This window comes from Eumetopias jubatus, unplaced genomic scaffold (assembly GCF_037043125.1).
Source record: "Eumetopias jubatus isolate StellerSeaLion01/CBP00866 unplaced genomic scaffold, mEumJub1_p1.0 scaffold_9, whole genome shotgun sequence".
Taxonomy (NCBI): domain Eukaryota; kingdom Metazoa; phylum Chordata; class Mammalia; order Carnivora; family Otariidae; genus Eumetopias; species Eumetopias jubatus.
In genome coordinates this window covers 107,132,682-107,152,299 of record NW_028274815.1, presented here as the reverse complement: position 1 = coordinate 107,152,299, position 19,618 = coordinate 107,132,682, and the positions used below count along the sequence as shown (strand labels likewise).

General features: G+C 40.2%; 1 protein-coding gene and 1 pseudogene across 1 annotated transcript in view; both read right to left on the bottom strand.

Moving 5' to 3' along the window:
• Positions 1-2,520: 2,520 nt before the first annotated feature.
• Positions 2,521-19,618, bottom strand: part of HAO1 (hydroxyacid oxidase 1) — a 49,630-nt gene continuing 32,532 nt past the window's right edge. The window contains exons 5-8 of the mRNA XM_028113020.2: positions 10,534-10,625; positions 4,501-4,659; positions 4,325-4,394; positions 2,521-2,591 (exon numbers count right to left, since the gene is read on the bottom strand). Of these exons, the coding sequence (XP_027968821.1) occupies positions 2,521-2,591; positions 4,325-4,394; positions 4,501-4,659; positions 10,534-10,625 (392 nt within the window). The remainder of the gene's footprint in view (positions 2,592-4,324; positions 4,395-4,500; positions 4,660-10,533; positions 10,626-19,618) is intronic.
• Positions 13,998-17,080, bottom strand: LOC114216434 (ATP synthase F(1) complex catalytic subunit beta, mitochondrial pseudogene; annotated as a pseudogene).

Here is a 19,618-nt window from a genome sequence, read left to right as displayed (position 1 = left end):
CTCCCCAGACCTGCTGCATCAGAATCTGTGGGCATGAGGCTTAGCACTCTGTTTTAACCGGTCCTCTGGGTGATAGTTTGAGAAGCACCACTCTAGAGCAATATATACATTCAATAACATCCCAGAAAAGCAGAGTTGGCCTATATTAAACTATCCATTCCCTTTTACCCCTTCCTCAACATATTGCAGAAAACTCAGCAACAGAAAAGTCAATTGGCTCCCTCAGAAAACTTCTATCAAGTTCAAGTAACAAATCTTCAGAAAGAGATGTGCAACCAATGTGCCCCATTTCTGTCTTAGCCATCAGATAGCTTTAGTTTTAGGATTATTACAACTGGACTGGAGACACACTCAAAGAAAAATGAAAACAACTTTATATCTTTCTGATGATGGAAATAATGTATATCACAGAAGCTTCAGTGATATTACAATTCTGAAGAAAAACTGAAAAGCTACATTCAAGTAGGTAGCATGGCTCTAGGGGTCATAAAAGTGTTCAGAAACTCACAAATTAAGAGCACTAATCCCATCTCACATAACTTGCATAAAACTTAAAACATGTGGATGTCCACTTGCTGGCAAAGTTATCAACTTTTCTTTTTCACCACCCAACCACATACTATGATGTAGTCAAAGTAGACATTTTTGCCAACAGAAAAGACATTTCTGAATCAGTTGGGGGAATCAAAGAGGTGTTTATTACATACTTATTAATTGATTAACATTAATTGCAAGTACATTAAACAGTTACATGATATGATATGCCCCACCTTCTTCACATTTGGAGAAATTTTGAAGGATAATTATTCCTTTTTATCAGATTAAGTGTTTCTTTGTTATCAGGCTAAATTAATAATTTTAGAAAGAAAGCACTATGTTTGTGTACATCATAGCATTTAGGAAAGGCCTAGCATTTAAGGAAAAGGAAAGAGGGAGGGAGGGAGAGAGAGATCTGAGAATAATAAAACATTGTGAAAAAACAATAAAACATAACCTAACAATCATATTTTTAGGTAGTGATTCTCTCAATTGTTTCATTTAATATTTCACAGTGGTTGAACAACCAGGGAGATGGTAATACGTAAATTTCAAAATTATGTTGGCTACCAAGTTCACCTCCAATCTGCCAAATGCCCAGTTTGGGGAATAAATTTAAGTCACATGACCGGGGCTTCACATGCACACTACCAATATGGTTGCACAGGATTCTACACTCAGAAGGGGGCCTCACACTTGCGTTTCATGCTTTGTGGTTGTTGGATTGAAATTCTCAATAATTTTATCTTTGAGTTTGCGTTTTATGAGTCAAAGCCAAGGGACAATGAAACATGTGCTAGGGGCGTGGAGCCTAGAATCATACAATGTCTCGTCTCCTGCCATCTGCCCACCTCCCCTGAATGAGTCCTTGGCTTGTCTCACCCATCAGCCAGTGATGGGCACCGCTGTCCACTCCTGACGGGGACCTGGGCGCAGGCGCAGAAGAAGCAGGGCATATCACAGGATGGTGGTCAAGCACCCGTCCTGCTCTGTGAGTATCCTCATGCCCAAGGAAACATGACATTAAATAGCAAATAAAAGATACCATGACAAGTTAAGAGAAAAACCGTGGAAGGAAGGAAAGGCCTTTTTCCTGCTTTTTGAACAAGTGGCCCACATTTTCATTTGGCACGATCCTCACAAATCATGTAGCTGGCTCTGCATATGACCATGAGTGGAAAAAAAGCAATAGAATAAAGAAGAGCTAGAAGGTATAAGAGAATTAATGAGCAACAGGGCAGTGACTAAGGTTCAGAGATTAAAATGGTTGAATTTCATATTGTTACAAATGGACCAGATATATTCTTTTCAAAAATGCTTTATTTGTTTCTGATTAAGAAGTAATATGTGTATCATAAAATATGCAGATAGATGCAGACACTAAAGATGGGAACAGAAACCTACATTCAAAGAAGTAGCCTAAGTCAGGGTGTTAAAAAGTATCTAGAAAGTCACCAGTTACCACCAACTCGTCCCAATTCTATCAAGAGCTGACTCCTCAGCATTGGGAATCTAAATCTCCTGTTTCTCTAGGCATGTCCAACCTTTTGAACCCTAGCTTACATTTTAGGAACACTGCTTTAAGGATATCTAAACACAATGCAGGTTAATAAACAGTGAGATCATTATCTTTTTACCTCAGGGATAGCTACCTCCCATTTTACCAAAGGCTATCTTTTGTTTTTCAGCACTTTAGCCTGCCAGGGGATGACGTTGTCTAAACACATTTTCAATGTTTTCTTTTTAACAGTTAATATATTTCCAGGATGCAAGTCCATTTCTTTCTAAAAGGTTCCTAGGACACCCATTGAAAAGTCAAAAGCAATGAGCTCAAAGGGATTGCTATTTTGTTGGAGAAGAACGACACCCTTTGTGTTGAAGTGGGGTATTGCAGACTGTGGTCACTCTCTGCACAGTGTCTCTTTGTCAAGTAATACATGCTGAGAAAAAAAAATAATACAGATGGGAAAATATTGTGCACTGTCAGATCTTGGAAACGGCCGAAGGGTTTTTCCTCACCAATGTCTTGTCGATGACTTTCACATTCTGGCACCCTGAAAAAATAATGCATACATTTAATATGAAATGAATGCAATAATAATCAGGCAGGTAATCGTTTTCCCAAGGAATGTAAAACTTGACAAATGCAAGGTTTATGATTCAAGGTAAGCTTGCCAAATCTTATGTGGCATGAGACCACTTTTATTACCTAAACAGTCCTTAACACAAAATGACTGGCACATATTTTTATTAACACAAAGAGTATATTCTTTCTGCCACATTTAATAGAGACTCAGCGGCTGAAAGCTCTCTTTTAGGATATGTCTGTAGCAAATTAAAATGCATAGTGAGGATTCACAGAATGGCATTCTTCTCTCCCTGAGGCTGTGTCCACACAGGCTCAGCGCGGTAGCAGTAGACAATTGATCTTGGGAATTCTATCTACAAGGACCGTCTGGGTGATATGGATTACAGAAAAGGAAACCCTCATTACCTTCAGAAGTGGATAATTGACTCAAAGGCATTCTTTGCATCCAGAGGTCCATTCTGAGTCAAATTCAAAGCAGTAACTAGTAATAATGGCGCTTATATTTTACTCATTTCTCCGGCAAATACTATTTGTGTGCTGGGCGCTGCTCTAAACACTGGAAATACTGCATTGAAGACAACAAAGATCCCTGCCTCATGCTTCTTATATCTCCAAAGGAAAAGAGAATATGTAATGCAAGTAATTTAAGAAGTAAATCATATGATGGATGATGTATAGGTAATGGGTGCCATGGGAGAAGAATGAGGTAGTCACAGGGAGAGAAAGCTGGCAGCTGAGGGGCACCTGGGTGGCTCAGTTGGTTAAGCATCTGCCTTCAGCTCGGGTCATGATCTCACGGTCCTGGGATCAAGCCCTGCGTCGGCTCCCTGCTCAGCGGGGAGTCTGCTTCTGCCTCTTCTCCCTGCTTGTGTTCTCTCTCACTCACTCTCTCTCAAATAAATAAATAAAATCTTTAAAAAAAAAAAAAGGAAGAAGAGAAAACTGGCAGCTCAGTGGATGCATGGAGGATGGATTGCCATTTTTTAAATAAGGTGGTCAGGATGGCACCCTTTGAGAAAATACGATTTCAGTGAAAACTTGGAGAATGTTGGCCGTGTAGAACAGGCTGGGAGGGAGAAGGGGGCAAGGTGGACAGACAGACTGGCAATGCCCAAGGGGAGAGAGGCTCTGATTAGGAAAAAACACAGAGAACCTATTGCAGTAGCGAATGAGCTCAGGTTCTGATCACATTTTGCAGATAGAGCTCCTGAAAATGTGAATAGAGCTCCTGTCAATGTGTGAGGGAAATGAGGAGTCAAAAGTGACTCAAGATTTTTGAAACAACGGTACTATCAAGAACTGAGACTGGAGAGTCTGCAGATGGAGCAGGTTCAATAGGGAAAGTTAGCAGTTTCATTTGGACACGCCAGTGGAGGTGTTGACTAGCCAGCTAGAATTTTTGCTCATGTGTTATGAGACGAGGAGGAGTAGAGGAGAGCGTTCGCCCTTCAAGTACTCACTCACACTCGCCCAAACAGCCCTGATGAGACTGTCAAAGACAGAGGCAAAGCGACTGTTCCAGGCTGTGGACTCCCTTTGTCCAGAGAGTGCTCTGTCCTAGAGGTGTAAACACGGAGCCAACTTCAAATTTCATTACAGCCCAAATGACTCCATCTTCTTCCCCCTCGAGTTTACTGCTCTCCACCAAGGAGTGCACAAGAAGAAAAGAAAGTTGGGAAGGAGAATGGCAAGTCTTACCACTCAGAGCCAAGGCCAATCGGAATTCTTCCTTTAGTATCTCAAGGACATCTTGAACACCTTTCTCTCCCTAAGCAAGTAAAAGATACAGATCTTTGGAGTAAGTCGGTCTGACTTGATTCATGCGTTTATCTCACTGTTGTTCTGGTTTATTTATTTCGTTGTCCTCCAATTACCTGGGAAGCCAAGCCCCAGATGATCGGTCTCCCCACAAACACAGCTTTGGCTCCCAAGGCTAGAGCTTTCAGAACATCAGTGCCTTTCCGAACACCCCCATCCAGGAAGACTTCTACCTTCCCTTCCACAGCTTCCACAATTTCCGGCAGAGCATCAATCTGCAGGGAGGAGAGGTCAATCATGTGAGGCTATGCATGCTGAAGTGTTACCCAGCTCAGCCCCCATGGCCATTGACCATCTGACGAGGGTTTAGCATGAAAGAAGCTAAACAGGTTTGGAATCAACAGTACAATTATTCCCTCCTGGAAGAAAAAGGGTGCAAATGTCAGTACCCAAAACACCTACTAAATTTGGAGTTGAGTGGCTTATTTTTATTTCGAAGTTCAAGACTTTTTTTTCCATTCCTGATTTCAAATTCAAAGATCATGATTTAAAAAAAATATATAAACAAAATTTTAATACACATAATGACCTTTTATAGCTATGCTTTATAAAATGCATAGAAGTATCTTGCTCATATAAATTATTCTGTACGTTATTTACCCATTGAAAATCATTTGTTAAAATTAATACTTAATTGATGGTGGAAGCAGTGGTGTATAAAAATGCAAGCAGGGATAGCAATGAAAACCTACTCTCTGATTTCCCCCACCAACATCTTTTGCATCCAACCATATATTAGAGAACTCTCAATGCAAATATCTTTCTTGCTTTCAAAGGACTATGACCGCAGGCACCTTGAAGGTCCTTGTCTTGATTGACAATTGATGATGGGCTTGTATCAGCACCAGAGAATACAAGAGACTCATGAAGGTTGAACTGGTGGACCGCAATATGGTTCCTGATCCTTCACACCACTCTGAAACCACTCTTTTTTCCAAGGCACCTTTGCAGTGTTTCTTGATAAAGGAAACAGAGTGCACTGGCCTGCTCCTTGACATTGGCCTTGGCCTTGCAACTTACTTGGGCCAATAACATGTGAGCAGAGGTGGCAGAGTGCCATTTCGGGGCACAGACCTTAAATGACCTCATGCATGTCAACTTTCTCTGGCACCTGTGCCACTTGCCATGAGAGGAGCACCCTCTGGGCACTGCTTTCCATATAGCTGGGGCCCCAGGATAAACACTCAGGAATTCAGGAAGCAGCATTAGCTCAGCTAAGCCCAGCTGGACTCGAAACTCGGAGCACAGCCACCTAACCAGTACCAAATCCAGATCAGCAGAGTGCCCCCCCATTCCACCCCCCACCAGTTGACACAAAGTTTCATGGGAATAAATGACTGTTGATTTAAATCACTGAGTTTGGAATTTGCTATTTCATAGCATCATGTGGCAATAGCTAATAGAGTTGGCAAATAACCAATACAGTTAACAGCTAATAACTGATAGAGTTGTATATTTTGTGTAAATCTTTGCACTCGAGAATGGAAATAATTCACAACATGACCTGAAAGTCAAAAGCTGTAGAAATTACCCACGTTCATTCTCAAATATTTGAGCATAAAATGAAGTCCAATCCCCATTTAAAATGCATGCTGAAGAAGCGACCATGCATTTGAGTGCAGTTTTTCTAGACATAATTAGTGCTGAAACCACTCAAAGGCTTTCCAACTTCTCCCCCAAAATTGTAGAGGCTCAACTTAAAAAGAGTTTTATGTAAAAGGCTGAAGACCAAACCCAGCTACAGATTTGGAGGAAGTGAAGGCAACTTTTGGCGCACAGCCCCTAAGTGTTTGGCAGGTAATGTGATTTTCCCCTTTTCCTTTTGGCTTCTCTGCCTTGCCAAACATGCTTTGGATCCATTTACATATGTCCCTTTACCTATACATAGTCCTCCTTTTACATTCAGGCAAGTTACATCAACATATAAATGCTACAATTTCCAAGAGATGATGCAAGCCATAATTAAGCATATTTCCCCATTTGAAACCAAAACCAAAGAAAAATATTAGCTAGCTTGGGTTCAATACACATTTTCAAAGTCAGGCAAATCAAGTCTGTTTACGTTATTTCCAATGCCCAACCTGGCCTAAGAGGAAGCTAATAAGGATACTTAAAATGTGAATTCCGGGCTATAAAATGGAACCCCGATTGGTGCTTTGGGTGTCTGTGGACAAGGATGTTCTATTCATTGCTGAGCATTTCTATCCTCCCCCTCTTTCTTTCCATAACTGCAGTTTCACTGGGTGTATATTTCAGAGAATAATTCTGATCAGAGGAGATTAAATAAATAAATACAGTAGACAAATCCACTATTTTACAACTGTTACATTTCCTCTTTCCAGCTTGCTACACATCTGAAAGACCATTCATTTTGGTTTTTCTTTCCTTCGTGATTCTTTAGACAACTAATTGTGGGCTCACCTCCCGTGGGGTTAATCTACAGGAAAATACACTACGATCCCGATAAACTGGCTAACTCATCCATCCATTCACTGACTTAGCAGCCTGTATATTCAAGCCACCGTGCAAGAAGGTCTAAGGGAGCCAACAAGAATCCCACAAGGTTGTGACTCACAAGGAGACTTTTCCCATTCCTGCTCAAGTCACACTCTTCCAGGATGTTCCCTGTCCCACAAAACTACTCACAGGGAGCGTCCACCTTTCTATCTTCCCATAACATCCATCGGTATACTCCCGATTGCTCATGTTTTGGGCATGGAACACTTTAAAGGTCTCAAACCAAAGCAGGGCACCTGGGTGGCTCAGTTGGTTAAGTGTCTGACTTTTTGATTTCAACTCAGGCCCTGATCTCAGGGTCGTGAGATTGTGCCCTGTGTCTGCTTACTGCTTAACATTCTCTCTCTCCCCCTTCCTCTGCCCCCTCCCGACCAGCTCTCTCTCTCTCTCTCTCAAAAAAAAAAAAAAGTTTTCAAATCAAAGCAATTGAACATAGACAAAGAAGATAAAGCCAGAGATGCTTTAGTTAAAAGCAAAAAGAGTCAGAGTCCAGGTTACTCTCCAGAAATCGTCCCTTGACTCTCTACCCCACTCCACCCATCATACTTCACCAGGCAGCCCTGGATGTGGTTTCTACTAAGCACACTTAGAAAAATCACTGGTTTCTATAGGCTTGACTGATTGTTCACAATTGCAAGAATGGCTGACGTTACTTCCCTATCTTCATTTCTTTGCAATGTGATATTTCTGCTCCTCCCAGAAAGAAGAGAAATGAGGCTAGAAGAGTCCGTTTCTCCATCCTTTGCATCTAAACTACATTGGGACCTGCTTTCGCCAACAGAATGTAGAGAGAACAGAACAGAGAGAAGCTACAGTGTGTGTTTTCTGAGCCTCAATCTCAAGAGGCCTTGCACGTTTGCACTTACCCTGTAGGAGACCTGCCACCTCGTGAGAACCAGCCTAGCTGACATTCTAGATGGGAGACCATGCAGGACGGTCCCTGATGAAGTCACCCCCACCAGCCTGTCCTAATCACCCCAGCAGGTGACCGTCTGCATATGAGTGAGCCCAGCCAAGACCAGAAAAACTTTCAAGCAGATCTCAACCCAAACTGCAACTCACGAAATTGTGACTATTGAATTTTGGCCAGTAACTTTCAGAGTGGTTTGTTACCTGGCAAAAGCTAACCGATACATCAAGTGTCTCTCAAAGGTATAATTGCATGGACCCCTTTTAAAAGGAAAAATAGGGGCACCTGGGTGGCTCGGCGGGTTGGGTGTCCAACTCCTGATTTTGGTGCAGGCCATGGTCTCAGGGTCATGAGATCGAACCCCACGTTGGGCTCCACACTGGGCATGGAGCTTGTTCAAGATTCTCTCTCTCTCCCTTGCCCTCTGCCTCCTGCCTACCCCCAGTTACTCTTGCTCTCTCTAAAAAAAAAATAATAATAATAATAAATAAAAAATAATAAAAATAAAGGAAAAATAAAATCTCTTAAGATCTCATAGAACATGCCCAAGGGCTCAATTTTGGAAACTATTGACTGAACAATCCAAATATTAATTTATGAAAATTTTTATATTTGAACACTTTCATTAAAAAGAATGTCATATTTTTAAGTTTAAGGTAGTTCGGGTCCAGTTAGCATCAAAAGAAAAATGAAAAACATTAAAAAAAAGAATACTCCTAGGGTTCAAAGACTCTAGAGACTCTGTCCTTAGACCCCAGTTTGAGGCATTCCAGAACTATGGATTTTGAAAATCAATTGATGTTGACATTTTGTTCTCTAATTACTTCAAGAGCAATCTTTTTTTGTTTTTCTACAAGTAAGCTCTACACCCAAAGTGGGACTTGAATTCATAACCTCAACTCAAGAATCGCATCCTCTACCGACTGAGCCAGCCAGGCGACCCTCTTTAAGAGCAGTCTTGGCCACATTATGACCCTGAGTGTAAGGACATTGACATGAGCTTAATTTGTAACTGTTTGCTCCTCATCTCAAAACCTACATACTGAGGGAAAAATATCTTCACTGTAAGTCGAATCTAATCTCACATTTCTCTCACCATCGTGGGCCTCAAATATGCTCTAAAGCTTGAGGCAAAACCCAAGCAAGCATCTCCTCTCTTCACACAGCATGCAAAGGGGAGTGTCATTGTTTTTTTTTAAAACAGTCTCTGAGACCACAGCTCAAAAAGCCCTTTTAGATAACTTTCCATATCCCCTTGGCCAGAGGGAAATAAACCACACCATTTAGATATTTTCCCCTTAAAATCTAGTTAGATTTGATTTCAGTAGATTTAGATTTTATTTTTTGAAAACAAACTTAATTTGGCTGGCACATTAAGTCTATGTCTTCATGCACGAGGCGTAAATCTGCAAAAGAGCCTCAAGCTGTGACCAACTTCTCCTCTCTGCCCAGAGGAGGTCTTCATTCTCCACCTCTCTTTACCTGCAGGCAGTACTTAGTATCACGGAAGAAGACGGGTCTCTGTAAGTAAAGCTGAATTGGGAAGGACTGAAAACTCCCAGTTTTGTGATTTGATTCTTGACTCTGTGATCCTACAGTGTGCAAAGGTGAGGTTCATTCCTACCATTAGCGCTTTAGGAAAAACTGTGAGTACAAATATGGATGGCATCCCAGTATTCCCCTGTAGTCGTTTAGTCTGTCCTAAGACCCACATGGCTGGTCTATGGATTTATCGAAATCAACCTGCTGGTTCAATGAAAGAGTAATCCACTACTACTTGACAAAACTATTTGTCCTACGGTACTTCCGGTCGTTTGAATAAATTCATTGGTCATCCCAGTTAAAGCCATCCATATAATAACTATGACTGAACGACTCTGATAACATCTGATAACCCTCTTGGAGCTAATTGCTCTCCTCCACAGTTTTAACTCAGTCCCACAGCTCTTCAAGCCAGTTTGGTCTACTTTTATATCTAGACTCTGGATTCAGATTTGTCTGGTACAGTGTGTACAGTGTCTAAAAAACCACAAATGCACATTGGAATCTCCTGGGTAGCTTTAAAAAAAAAATGGTGCCTCTGCCCCCTGCCCCCAGATACTCTGATGAGTTGATCTATTGTGCAGCCTGTGCATCAGGATTCGTTAAAGTTCCCCAGATGATACTCTTCCTTTCCCCTACCCACCAACCCTCTCTCTGCAGCTTCTCAACTCCCACATCCACAAGAAATTTTAGTCTTCCTCTCCGCCCGACTTCTTGTACCAATGATCTCAAACTCCACCCAAGCCTTTTATAATTACAATTGTCTGTTAGCTCCTCTTCTTTGGACTCCTATGATGTAATCATTTCTTTCATACTCTAATTTACATTATAACTTTCAGAGTACCTATGAATACAAGAATAATCCCTGCCCACAAAGGACTTATTATTTAATAGTGACTTTTATAAGCTTACAAATAAATGTATTAGATGAATTAATGATCTAATCTAGGTAGATATATGCCACTAAATTTAAAATCCAAGATCTCATCTGTTCGCACACATTTTGCCTTGAATGGTCTCACACACAAAATACACAGAAAAGAGCCAGACACAGAGATAGTCAAAACTGTGATGGAAATGAGAACTCCAAAGGGAAATCTCAGCATTTGCTGAAACTCACAGTGGCTGGCACCCCATCAAGTTGTCGAGCCCCGTGATTCGACACCAAGATCCCATTCAAGCCATGTTTAACTGCCTGCCGGGCGTCATCACCTGAAAAGAGCAAGACCGCCATTGTATGAAAAAAGACAACTTAACAGAAGGCTTGGGTTTAGAAGGTGAAAGGTCCCAGTCAAAAGGAGCCTGACCTCACACATCTATATCTTGCTCAGAACCTTTAGCATAGAAATAACACCAACAGTTAGATCTAGAATAGTAGTGACAGTTTCCTTGGCCAAAATGTTAGCACCTCTAACAATTGCATCATGACAAAAAATTTTCAATAGACAGCGAATTGACATGCAGTTAAAATTTATTTATTCTCATGTGGAAGTACTCCTGCTAAGTATTTTTATTATTATTAATAAGGTCATACCATTTAACATTTAGCAGAATTATTCCTCTGCAATTTGGAGAGCATAAAAGAATACATAAGTGGCAAGCACATGAAGTATAACATGGAGGGAACAAGACTATTCCAAAAACATTCTTTAATACAAAGTTATATCTTCAATTATTAAGTTATATTGTTCTATAATTAAATGTATTTTGCCCATTGAAGTATATAAAAATAAACAAAAATTAAAATTATATGCTATGTCTCTAATCATGCTTCAAAATATATCAAACTTCTGAAAATGTAATTTTAAAATAGATTAGGGGTGCCTGGGTGGCTCAGTTGGTTAAGTGTCGCCTTCGGCTTGGGTCAGGATCTCAGGGTCCTGGGATTGAACCCTGCATCCGGCTCCCTGCTCATCGAGAGTCTGCTTCTCTCTCTGTGTTCTCTCTCTCATTCTCTCAAATAAATAAAATCTTAAAATAAATAAATAAATAAATAAATAAGATTAACATTCTCTCAAATCAATTTCTCCCTCATTTTTTATATTTTATGTTTTAAACTCTTATTTTCAGCATGCTTCCAATAATAAACCATTCGCTAACAGAATCAGGAAAGTAACACTGGTTCTCTAATTTAACACTCAAAAATACTTGGTCTAATGTTGTGGTGAAAATCAGATTTAGGTGATGTAATCAGACGGATATAGGACATTGTATATATTCATAAATTCAGCAGTGGAAATCAAGGGCATATCTAAGAATAATAAAAAAGACTCATAAAAGAATCTGTAATTCTGAGTATTTTAAAATTTTATTCTAAAACTCCATTTTTCCAAGCTGTGTTTTATTGAATGTTAGTTTTTTAAATATCCACATTAAAAAAAATGATGCTAGTATTATTTTTCTTCGAAAATTATAGGTAGATGGGGTGCCTGGGTGGCTCAGTCAGTTAAGCGTCTGCCTTCGGCTCAGGTCATGATCCCAGGGTCCTGGGATCGAGCCCCGCATCAGGCTCCCTGCTCAGTGGGGAGTCTGCTTCTCCCTCCGCCCCTCCCCTCCACTTGTGCTCTCTCTCTGGCTCACTCTTTCTCTCTCTCTCAAATAAATAAAATCTTTAAAAAAAATAAAAAATAAAAAACAAAATTATAGGTAGATGAAAATGTTAAACTCATGTTTTATGGACTGAATGTCTGTGATCCCCCGCAAAGTTCATATGTTGAACCCCTAACCTCCAATGTGATAATATATGGAGATGGTACCTTTGGAAAATCAGTAGGGTTTGATGAGGTCCTGAGAGTGGGGCTTTCATGAGGGTATTGGTGCCCTTATAAGAAAACATCAGGGAGCTTGCTGGCCCCCTCCCCCAAGCCCCACTCACACAAAGAACAGGTCACGTAAGTGCACAGGGAAAAGGCAGCCTCCAGAACCAAAAGGAAGAGCTCACACCAGAAACTGACCAGGCTGGAACCCTAATCTCAGACTTCCAGTCTCCAGAACTATGAGAAAAGAAATGTCTGCTGTGTAAGCCACATAGTCTATGGCATTTTGTAACGGCGGCTAGTGCTGACCTAGACATCATGTAATTGTGTTGTTGTTCTTGTTAGGGTTCACCTTTAAGGAATGCTCTGATGAGCCACGAGATACAATGAAATAGTATGAAAGGTGTTCTGCTACATAAATTGCCAGTGTTTCCCAACTAATTAATTTGTATGTTATCTGTTCACCTCTAAGCCTGTGCTGTGTTATGCATTTTGTTATATATTCAATATGTGATTGATAATCTATATTTATTTCATATTAAATATACAATCTAATGTTTTTATGACACTGTTTTGGCTATCTGTTTTAATTCAAGCATGAATTGCGGATTGTGAGGTGCCATTGGAAACTTCTGAGTCACCCAAAGGGAAAAGGCCCTAGCACCAAGGTTGATAGATTTTTTTTTCTGACCCTATTGATTCATTCATATTTTAAATTTTAATATTGCTTCATATTTGGACCATACATGTTTTATTTCACAGCTTTATTTTCCTGGATTTCTAATTACATTTTTTTCCCTTTTTTCTCCAATTATCATGAGCCTTAAGACAATCCTCAAATTCTAGAGGGCCTGGGTGGTGCAGTTGTTTGAGCGACTGACTCTTGGTTTCAGCATGGGTTGTGATCTTGAGGTGTGAGACTGAGCCCCAAGTCAGGCTCCACACTCAGTGAGGAGTTTACTTGAGACTTTTTCTCCCTCACTCTGCCCCTCCCCCCTGCACTCAAGAGCACACACTCTCTCTCAAATAAATCATTTTTTTTTAAAAGAGTATCCTCAAGTTCTTCAAACTTTCTAATTATCCTATCCAACCTATGTAAATCATCTTATTTTCCCTCTGGAGACATCCTCCCTGAGCCTTTTATTTTCTCTATCCTGCTCTGACTACTCTCAAGTTTGACTGCTGAACTTCATCCTAAGGATTGCTACTACTCTCTGAGGGTTGAATCTCTTGAAATCTAATTTATGACTTCATTTGGTTTAGGTTTTCATTTGTGTGTAGTACGTCCATTCCTTTGTAAGCTCCTAAAAAGGGATCCATGAGAGGTAAACTTACAGAGCACCTAAATAACTTCTTTTGTCTTTGGTGATTGGATTAGGTATAATATTCTAGGTTGAAAATCCTTTTCCTTAAAACCTCAAAGACATTGTTCCACTATCTTCTAGTGCCCCTTGTTGCTGACAAGAAGACTGATGCCGGTTTGATTCCCATTCTTTGTAAGTAACCTGTTTTATGTTTGTTTCCCTCTTAATACCCATTCCCCCCCGAAATTTCATAAAGGATGTAATAAATTACAATTTGTTTCCTCCATCTAATGACTTAGGTCTCCAGCATTCAAACACTGTCTAACAATTTCTTCCCTGCCTCTTTCCTTTTTTTTTTTTTTTTGAGGGATCTACATTTTATTGGAAACCTTAAATACTCTTCAGACAGACAATATCTTCAAACAAGGCTCTCATATGGCCTACAGAGCAAACCGAGATTTTTGGATTAGGGGCAAGGAGAAGCACAGCACAGAAGAGGACCAGTGCTTAGTTTGCCAAAAGGACCTCCTCATGAATGCTCTTCAGCCAGTTTATCAGCTTTTGCCACAGCTTCTTCAATGGGTCCCACCATATAGAAGGCCTGTTCTGGGAGATGGTCACCTTCACCTGCCCAAATCTGCTGGAATCCTTTGATGGTCCCCTTCAGAGGTACCAGCTTCCCCATATGACCTGTGAAAACCTGAGCTACCTGGAATGGCTGAGACAAGAAACGCTGTATTTTCCGTGCATGGGACACAGTCAACTTGTCTTCCTCAGAAAGTTCATCGATACCCAGGATGGCAATGATGTCCTAGAGAGATTTGTAGTCCTGTAGGATCTTTTGCACCCCATGAGCAACATCATAATGCCCATTTCCAACAATGTTGGAATCCATGATTCAAGAGGTGGAATCCAGAAGATCCACAGCTGGATAGATGACCAACTCAGCAATGGCATGGGACAGCACAGTGGTAGCATCCAAATGGTCAAAGGTAGTGGCAGGGGCAGGGGCAGTCAAGTCATCAGCAGGCACATAGATAGCCTGTACAGAGGTAATAGATCCCTTCTTGGTGGTGGTAATTCTTTCCTGCATGGTACCCATATCAGTGGCCAGGGTAAGCTGATAGCCCACAGCAGAAGGGATTCTGCCCAATAAAGCAGACAGCTCAGAGCCAGCCTGGGTGAAGCAGAAGATGTTATCAATAAAGAGCAATACATCTTGACCCTCTTGGTCTCTGAAGTATTCGGCAACAGTCAGTCCAGTCAGAGCCACCCGGGCGTGAGCACCAGGTGGTTCATTCATTTGACCGTACACTAGTGCTACCTTGGAGGTAGCATCCTTTAACACCAGACTCAATCATTTCATGGTATAAGTCATTGCCTTCATGAGTCCTCTCAACAACACCAGCAAACACAGAGTAACCACCATGGGCTTTGGGGACACTGTTGATCAACTCCATGATCAGTACCGTCTTGCCAACTCCAGCATCACCAAAGAGCCCAATTTTGCCACCCTTGGCATAGGGAGCCAGCAGATCCATGACTTTGATACCAGTAACCAGAATTTCCTGCTCAACACTCATCTCCATGAACTCAGGGGCCTCAGCATGAATAGGTGCAAATTGTTTGGTTTTGATGGGACCTCTCTCATTAATAGGTTCTCCGATGACGTTCATGATTCTGCCCAAGGTCTCAGGACCAACAGGAATTTTTATTGGTGCACCAGAATCCAGGACTTTCTGGCCTCTAACCAAGGCTTCTGTACCATCCATGGCAATAGTCCTTACTGTGCTCTCACCCAAATGCTGGGCCACCTCCAAAACCAGCCTGGTCTCCCTGCCTTGCACTTCCAGGGCATTTAGGATGGGTGGTAGTCCCTCATCAAACTGGACATCCACCACTGCACCAATGACCACCACGATGCACCCGGTGGCAGCGCCTGCTTTTGACAAAGGAGATGTTTAAGCAGCATAGTCTCTGGCAAGCTGGAGCACTGCCGGGGCGGCCTGCAGTAAGACCTGGGCTTGGGGTAGCAGCGCTGAAGGGCCGAGTCCCCTCAAGGCCCCGGAGGCCGAATTAGCGGCCACACGACCCACAAGACCCAACAGGGTGGAGCCCGGGTGGAGACTCTTTCCTTTATTTTTCTATCTGAAGCCCCCATCAGTTAGATATTAAGCATTTTAAAGGATCTTTAAGACTCTGTTTCATTTAATCATGTCTTCTATTTGTCTTGTTATTCTTGTATATTTGGGGAAATATCATTGACTCTCTTGTTAAATCAAGAGATTTAATTCTTGAAATCCAGAAATTCCAGAAATCATGTTTATAATCTTTGAGAACTGTTTTATTTTAATATTCTGATTTTCTTTTCATGGGAGGTTCTTCTTATTTAGGTATACTTTCAACTTCTCTGAATCTATCATTTGGAATTTTTAAAGTTCTTTTTTTGTTTTGTTTTGTTTTATCTCTTTCCTCTGGGATCAGCTTTTCTGCAGATTTATCTTGGTCTTTTATGTTTTGGTGTTTTGGATATGCTTTATGATGCTACATTTTCCATTTATATTTAAGGAAGAAAGATTTGGGTCACTGTTTTGACTCTCTGGACTGTTTTGTAAATCACTTTCATTCCTTCCAAGTCTTTGCTTGTAGTAGAAACTCTTGGAGCTCCTTGTGAGACAAGACAAAGAATGTTAACTAAGGGGCTACTGGACTGGGAGCTCCTCACATGTCAGAACTGAGAACAGCATCATGTCATATCTTAAATGTTATCCACCCCTAGGTTATCCCAGCCATCCATCCATTTCTTTAGAAAGGATGCAGCTCCTATGCTAAGGCACCCATTGTTGCACAGGTGATAGAGGGAGGACAGCATGGCTGGTTGCTGTACGAGCTTCATGAACAGAGCTCCCATGAATTCCCTGGCTTTCTTCTCTACTTCTCATCCTCCATCTCTGTCACACCTGCAGACCAGACACCTAGCACCTTTCCAGCATCCATTATGGAAATTCCCCTGGCTCCTCCAGGGTGCTTCTGAATGTATCTGGAGGGGCAGGTTTTCTTTGCATTTTCCTCCTATCAACACATTCCCTTATACTTTGTTTCTCTCATAAATCTTTCGAAGTTTCTCCACTGTATGTGCTCTTCATTTTCCTTTGCTTTACTGTCATAAGACTTAAGTATTTTTGCATTTCCATACTTCAATTTCAGTGGCATCATGGGTTTGATGGGAGGGTACATATGTACTCAGTCCATCATTGGGAACAAGAAGCCCAATATATTATCATTTAAAACGTGTTTGGGAAAATGATTCTCTAAAAATACGGTCCTAATACAATGTAAAATATATTTGCAGCTGGGGAGGTTTGTTCTGGTTATCTAATTGTGTGCATGATACCAAACATCAAGTCAAAAGTTAAAAAAATAAATAAAAATATATGTAGTTACAACCTATGTTTTCAGAAATTGAAAATTATCAATAAACTGATCCTATGCAGTATGAAAAAATTATTAGCTGCTTAGGCTTAGTAATCAGACCACCTGGATTTTAATTTTGTATCTGCGACTTGCTTACTATGTAAGTGGCAAGTTTCTTAATTTCTTTGTGCATCGGTGTCCTAAACCATAAAATATGTTTCACAGAAGATTGGCTTGTGTATTAAATTAGTTGAGTGAGTGTTTAGAAAGAGCCTGACACATGCTGAACACTCAGGTAAATATTAACTGTTACTATTAATTTCATCTGATGATACAGGAAGTATAAACTCAGAAGATGAGTAAGTGAAGGAAATTAGTTTGCTGGATGCTTTTGGCAAGTTTGTTTGAGTTTTGTCTATAACAATAAATTGTCATCCTAGTCAGGATTATGATTATAAAGAGCCTTTCATTTGAAGTAAGCACTACTTACACAACTGTTTATCTCCTATCACTTCAGGTGGTTTACCAGGTTCTTTTAGGCAGTGCTGGAAATGTAGGGGGAAATGACAGAATGGTTTGCTTAGAAGATAAGATCATGAGTAACCTGAGAAGCAAAATAAGAACAATTTATGACCAGATATGAACCCCTTTCATTAGCTGCCTATGAAACCTTGCCCAAAGTTTTATGTTTTATTTTAACCCAGAGAGAAAAACAATGTAGCCTTAACAGGAGGGTGAAAATATTCTGACTTAGCAAAAAGTTCAGGAATCCTTAATATTTTCATTAATCCTTGAAGTTTATTGCTATGGTATTCCATATATGTTAATTTGCCAGTTAATACATTAATTGATTGACAATTACAATAGTCAGTAAGGGATAGCACTGTTTGCTATCTTATTGATATATTATTTCTATATTTAATCGAAAATACCAAAGTGAAATGTAAGTACTTAAGATTTACCCTCAAACCCTTGGAACTTTTGACTCAGGACTCTGCTATTTCACAGGAATTTAGTAACTAAATCCTAGATGCATGGCAGCAGTTTTGAGCACAATCTGGAAACATTGAGTGAATATCTTTGAGAGTGTTGTGAAAAAAAAGTATATAGGAAAAGAGCTAGTTACAGTTTTTTGAGAAACAAAAAGCTACTATGGAAATACCACTGAATAGTTTAAAAATATTTTTTATAAATTTTAAAACAATTCTGAAAAGCATTATGCCTTTGCTCATAAAGCCATTTGTTTATTAGCATGAGTTTTAGAAGACCAAATCCTATTTCAAATACTTGTTTGGAGTTTGTGTTGAAGTTTTCCAAAGGCAGAGTTTAACCACAGCAAGAGATTATTACATCTTGCACTTCAGTTTGCATTCGTTAAGATGCAATTCTTAAAATGGTGGTAAGGGGGGAATGTTTCATTAAGATCTTTCCAACTACCCATGATTTCATGTTCCTGCAAACATAATCTATACCTTTCTAGTCAAAGGAAAATGAAAGAGGTTGGGTGACTCTCAGTCTACCCATGTGACTTCTAGATGAAGATCTGTGAAATAGTGAGAACCAGATTTCCCAGAATTGGCCCTGCCCCTACCCTGCCCCCATCAAGACTGAGTTTAGGCACTACTTGATGTAGTTGTCATGGAGATGATTCTTGTTTGTTAAATAAATGAAATAAATAGTTACAGAAAAACTAGACAATGTAAACTCTACATGTATAAATAAGTTATTTCCTTTCAAATGCCAAATGCTCTCTCTCTCTCTTTCTCTTGCTTTTGAGCTCTCTCTAATTATATAGACTCATAGTTTTCACTGAAAATTTTACTCAGTAAACATTTGGGCCATCTATTGTGTGTAAAACACTATGAAACATGTGGAAAGAAGTCATATGATCCATATGGGTGAGAACAAAAAGAAGAGTTGGAGGGGGGTGGTCCTAGGTGAGATGACCCCAGAAGAAAGTTCTAGAAGCCAGAGTATTTTGCAACATAACACATGATAGTGAAGTCTAATTGAATAGATTTGCATCATATCCTAGAGGACAGAGTTCTAGAAAATGATGTATACTGGGAATCCTACATTGAAAAATTGGTTAAAAAATCAAATTACGTCATTCTTTTATATGTTCCCTATTTAACTTAGACAAACATGAGACTAGACTAAAACTTCATTCTTCTTTGGTGTTTTAAGCTATTTGCCCTGGGCCATCTCTGTGATGAGAGTGAATTAAATACTCGAAACGGCATTAATTTTCTAATTCAATCACATCTTCTCAGTTTCCTGAGGTCAGCCACAGTCATCTCTTGCGAGGGCAGCAACCATTTCTTAAATGTCCCCCTGACCACAATTTTGCAACCTCTATCCATTAGGCCCATTATATAATGCTTGATTTTTCTAAAATGCTAATCTGATGAGGTTGATTCCCTGATCAAGAACCTCAGTGGTTCTCAAACATCTTAAAGTCTACATGTTCCATAAAGTTTTACTCAGAACTGCTTTATTTTACCATTGTTTCAGTCTGAGTCTTTCGATATCAAGGCAAAATTCAAGCATTATCTTTCATTCTGAAATAAAACCTTCCCTAACTCACTCTTCTAAGTGTCCATGCCCTATTTTAAACCCCACCCTAACACCGCATATCTGTATGCAGCACCTGTAACATCTTATTGAACGCAAATTCTTGTTTGTCTGTCTCCTACAAGAATGGGCTCTCCTTTTGTCCAAGGACCTCAAA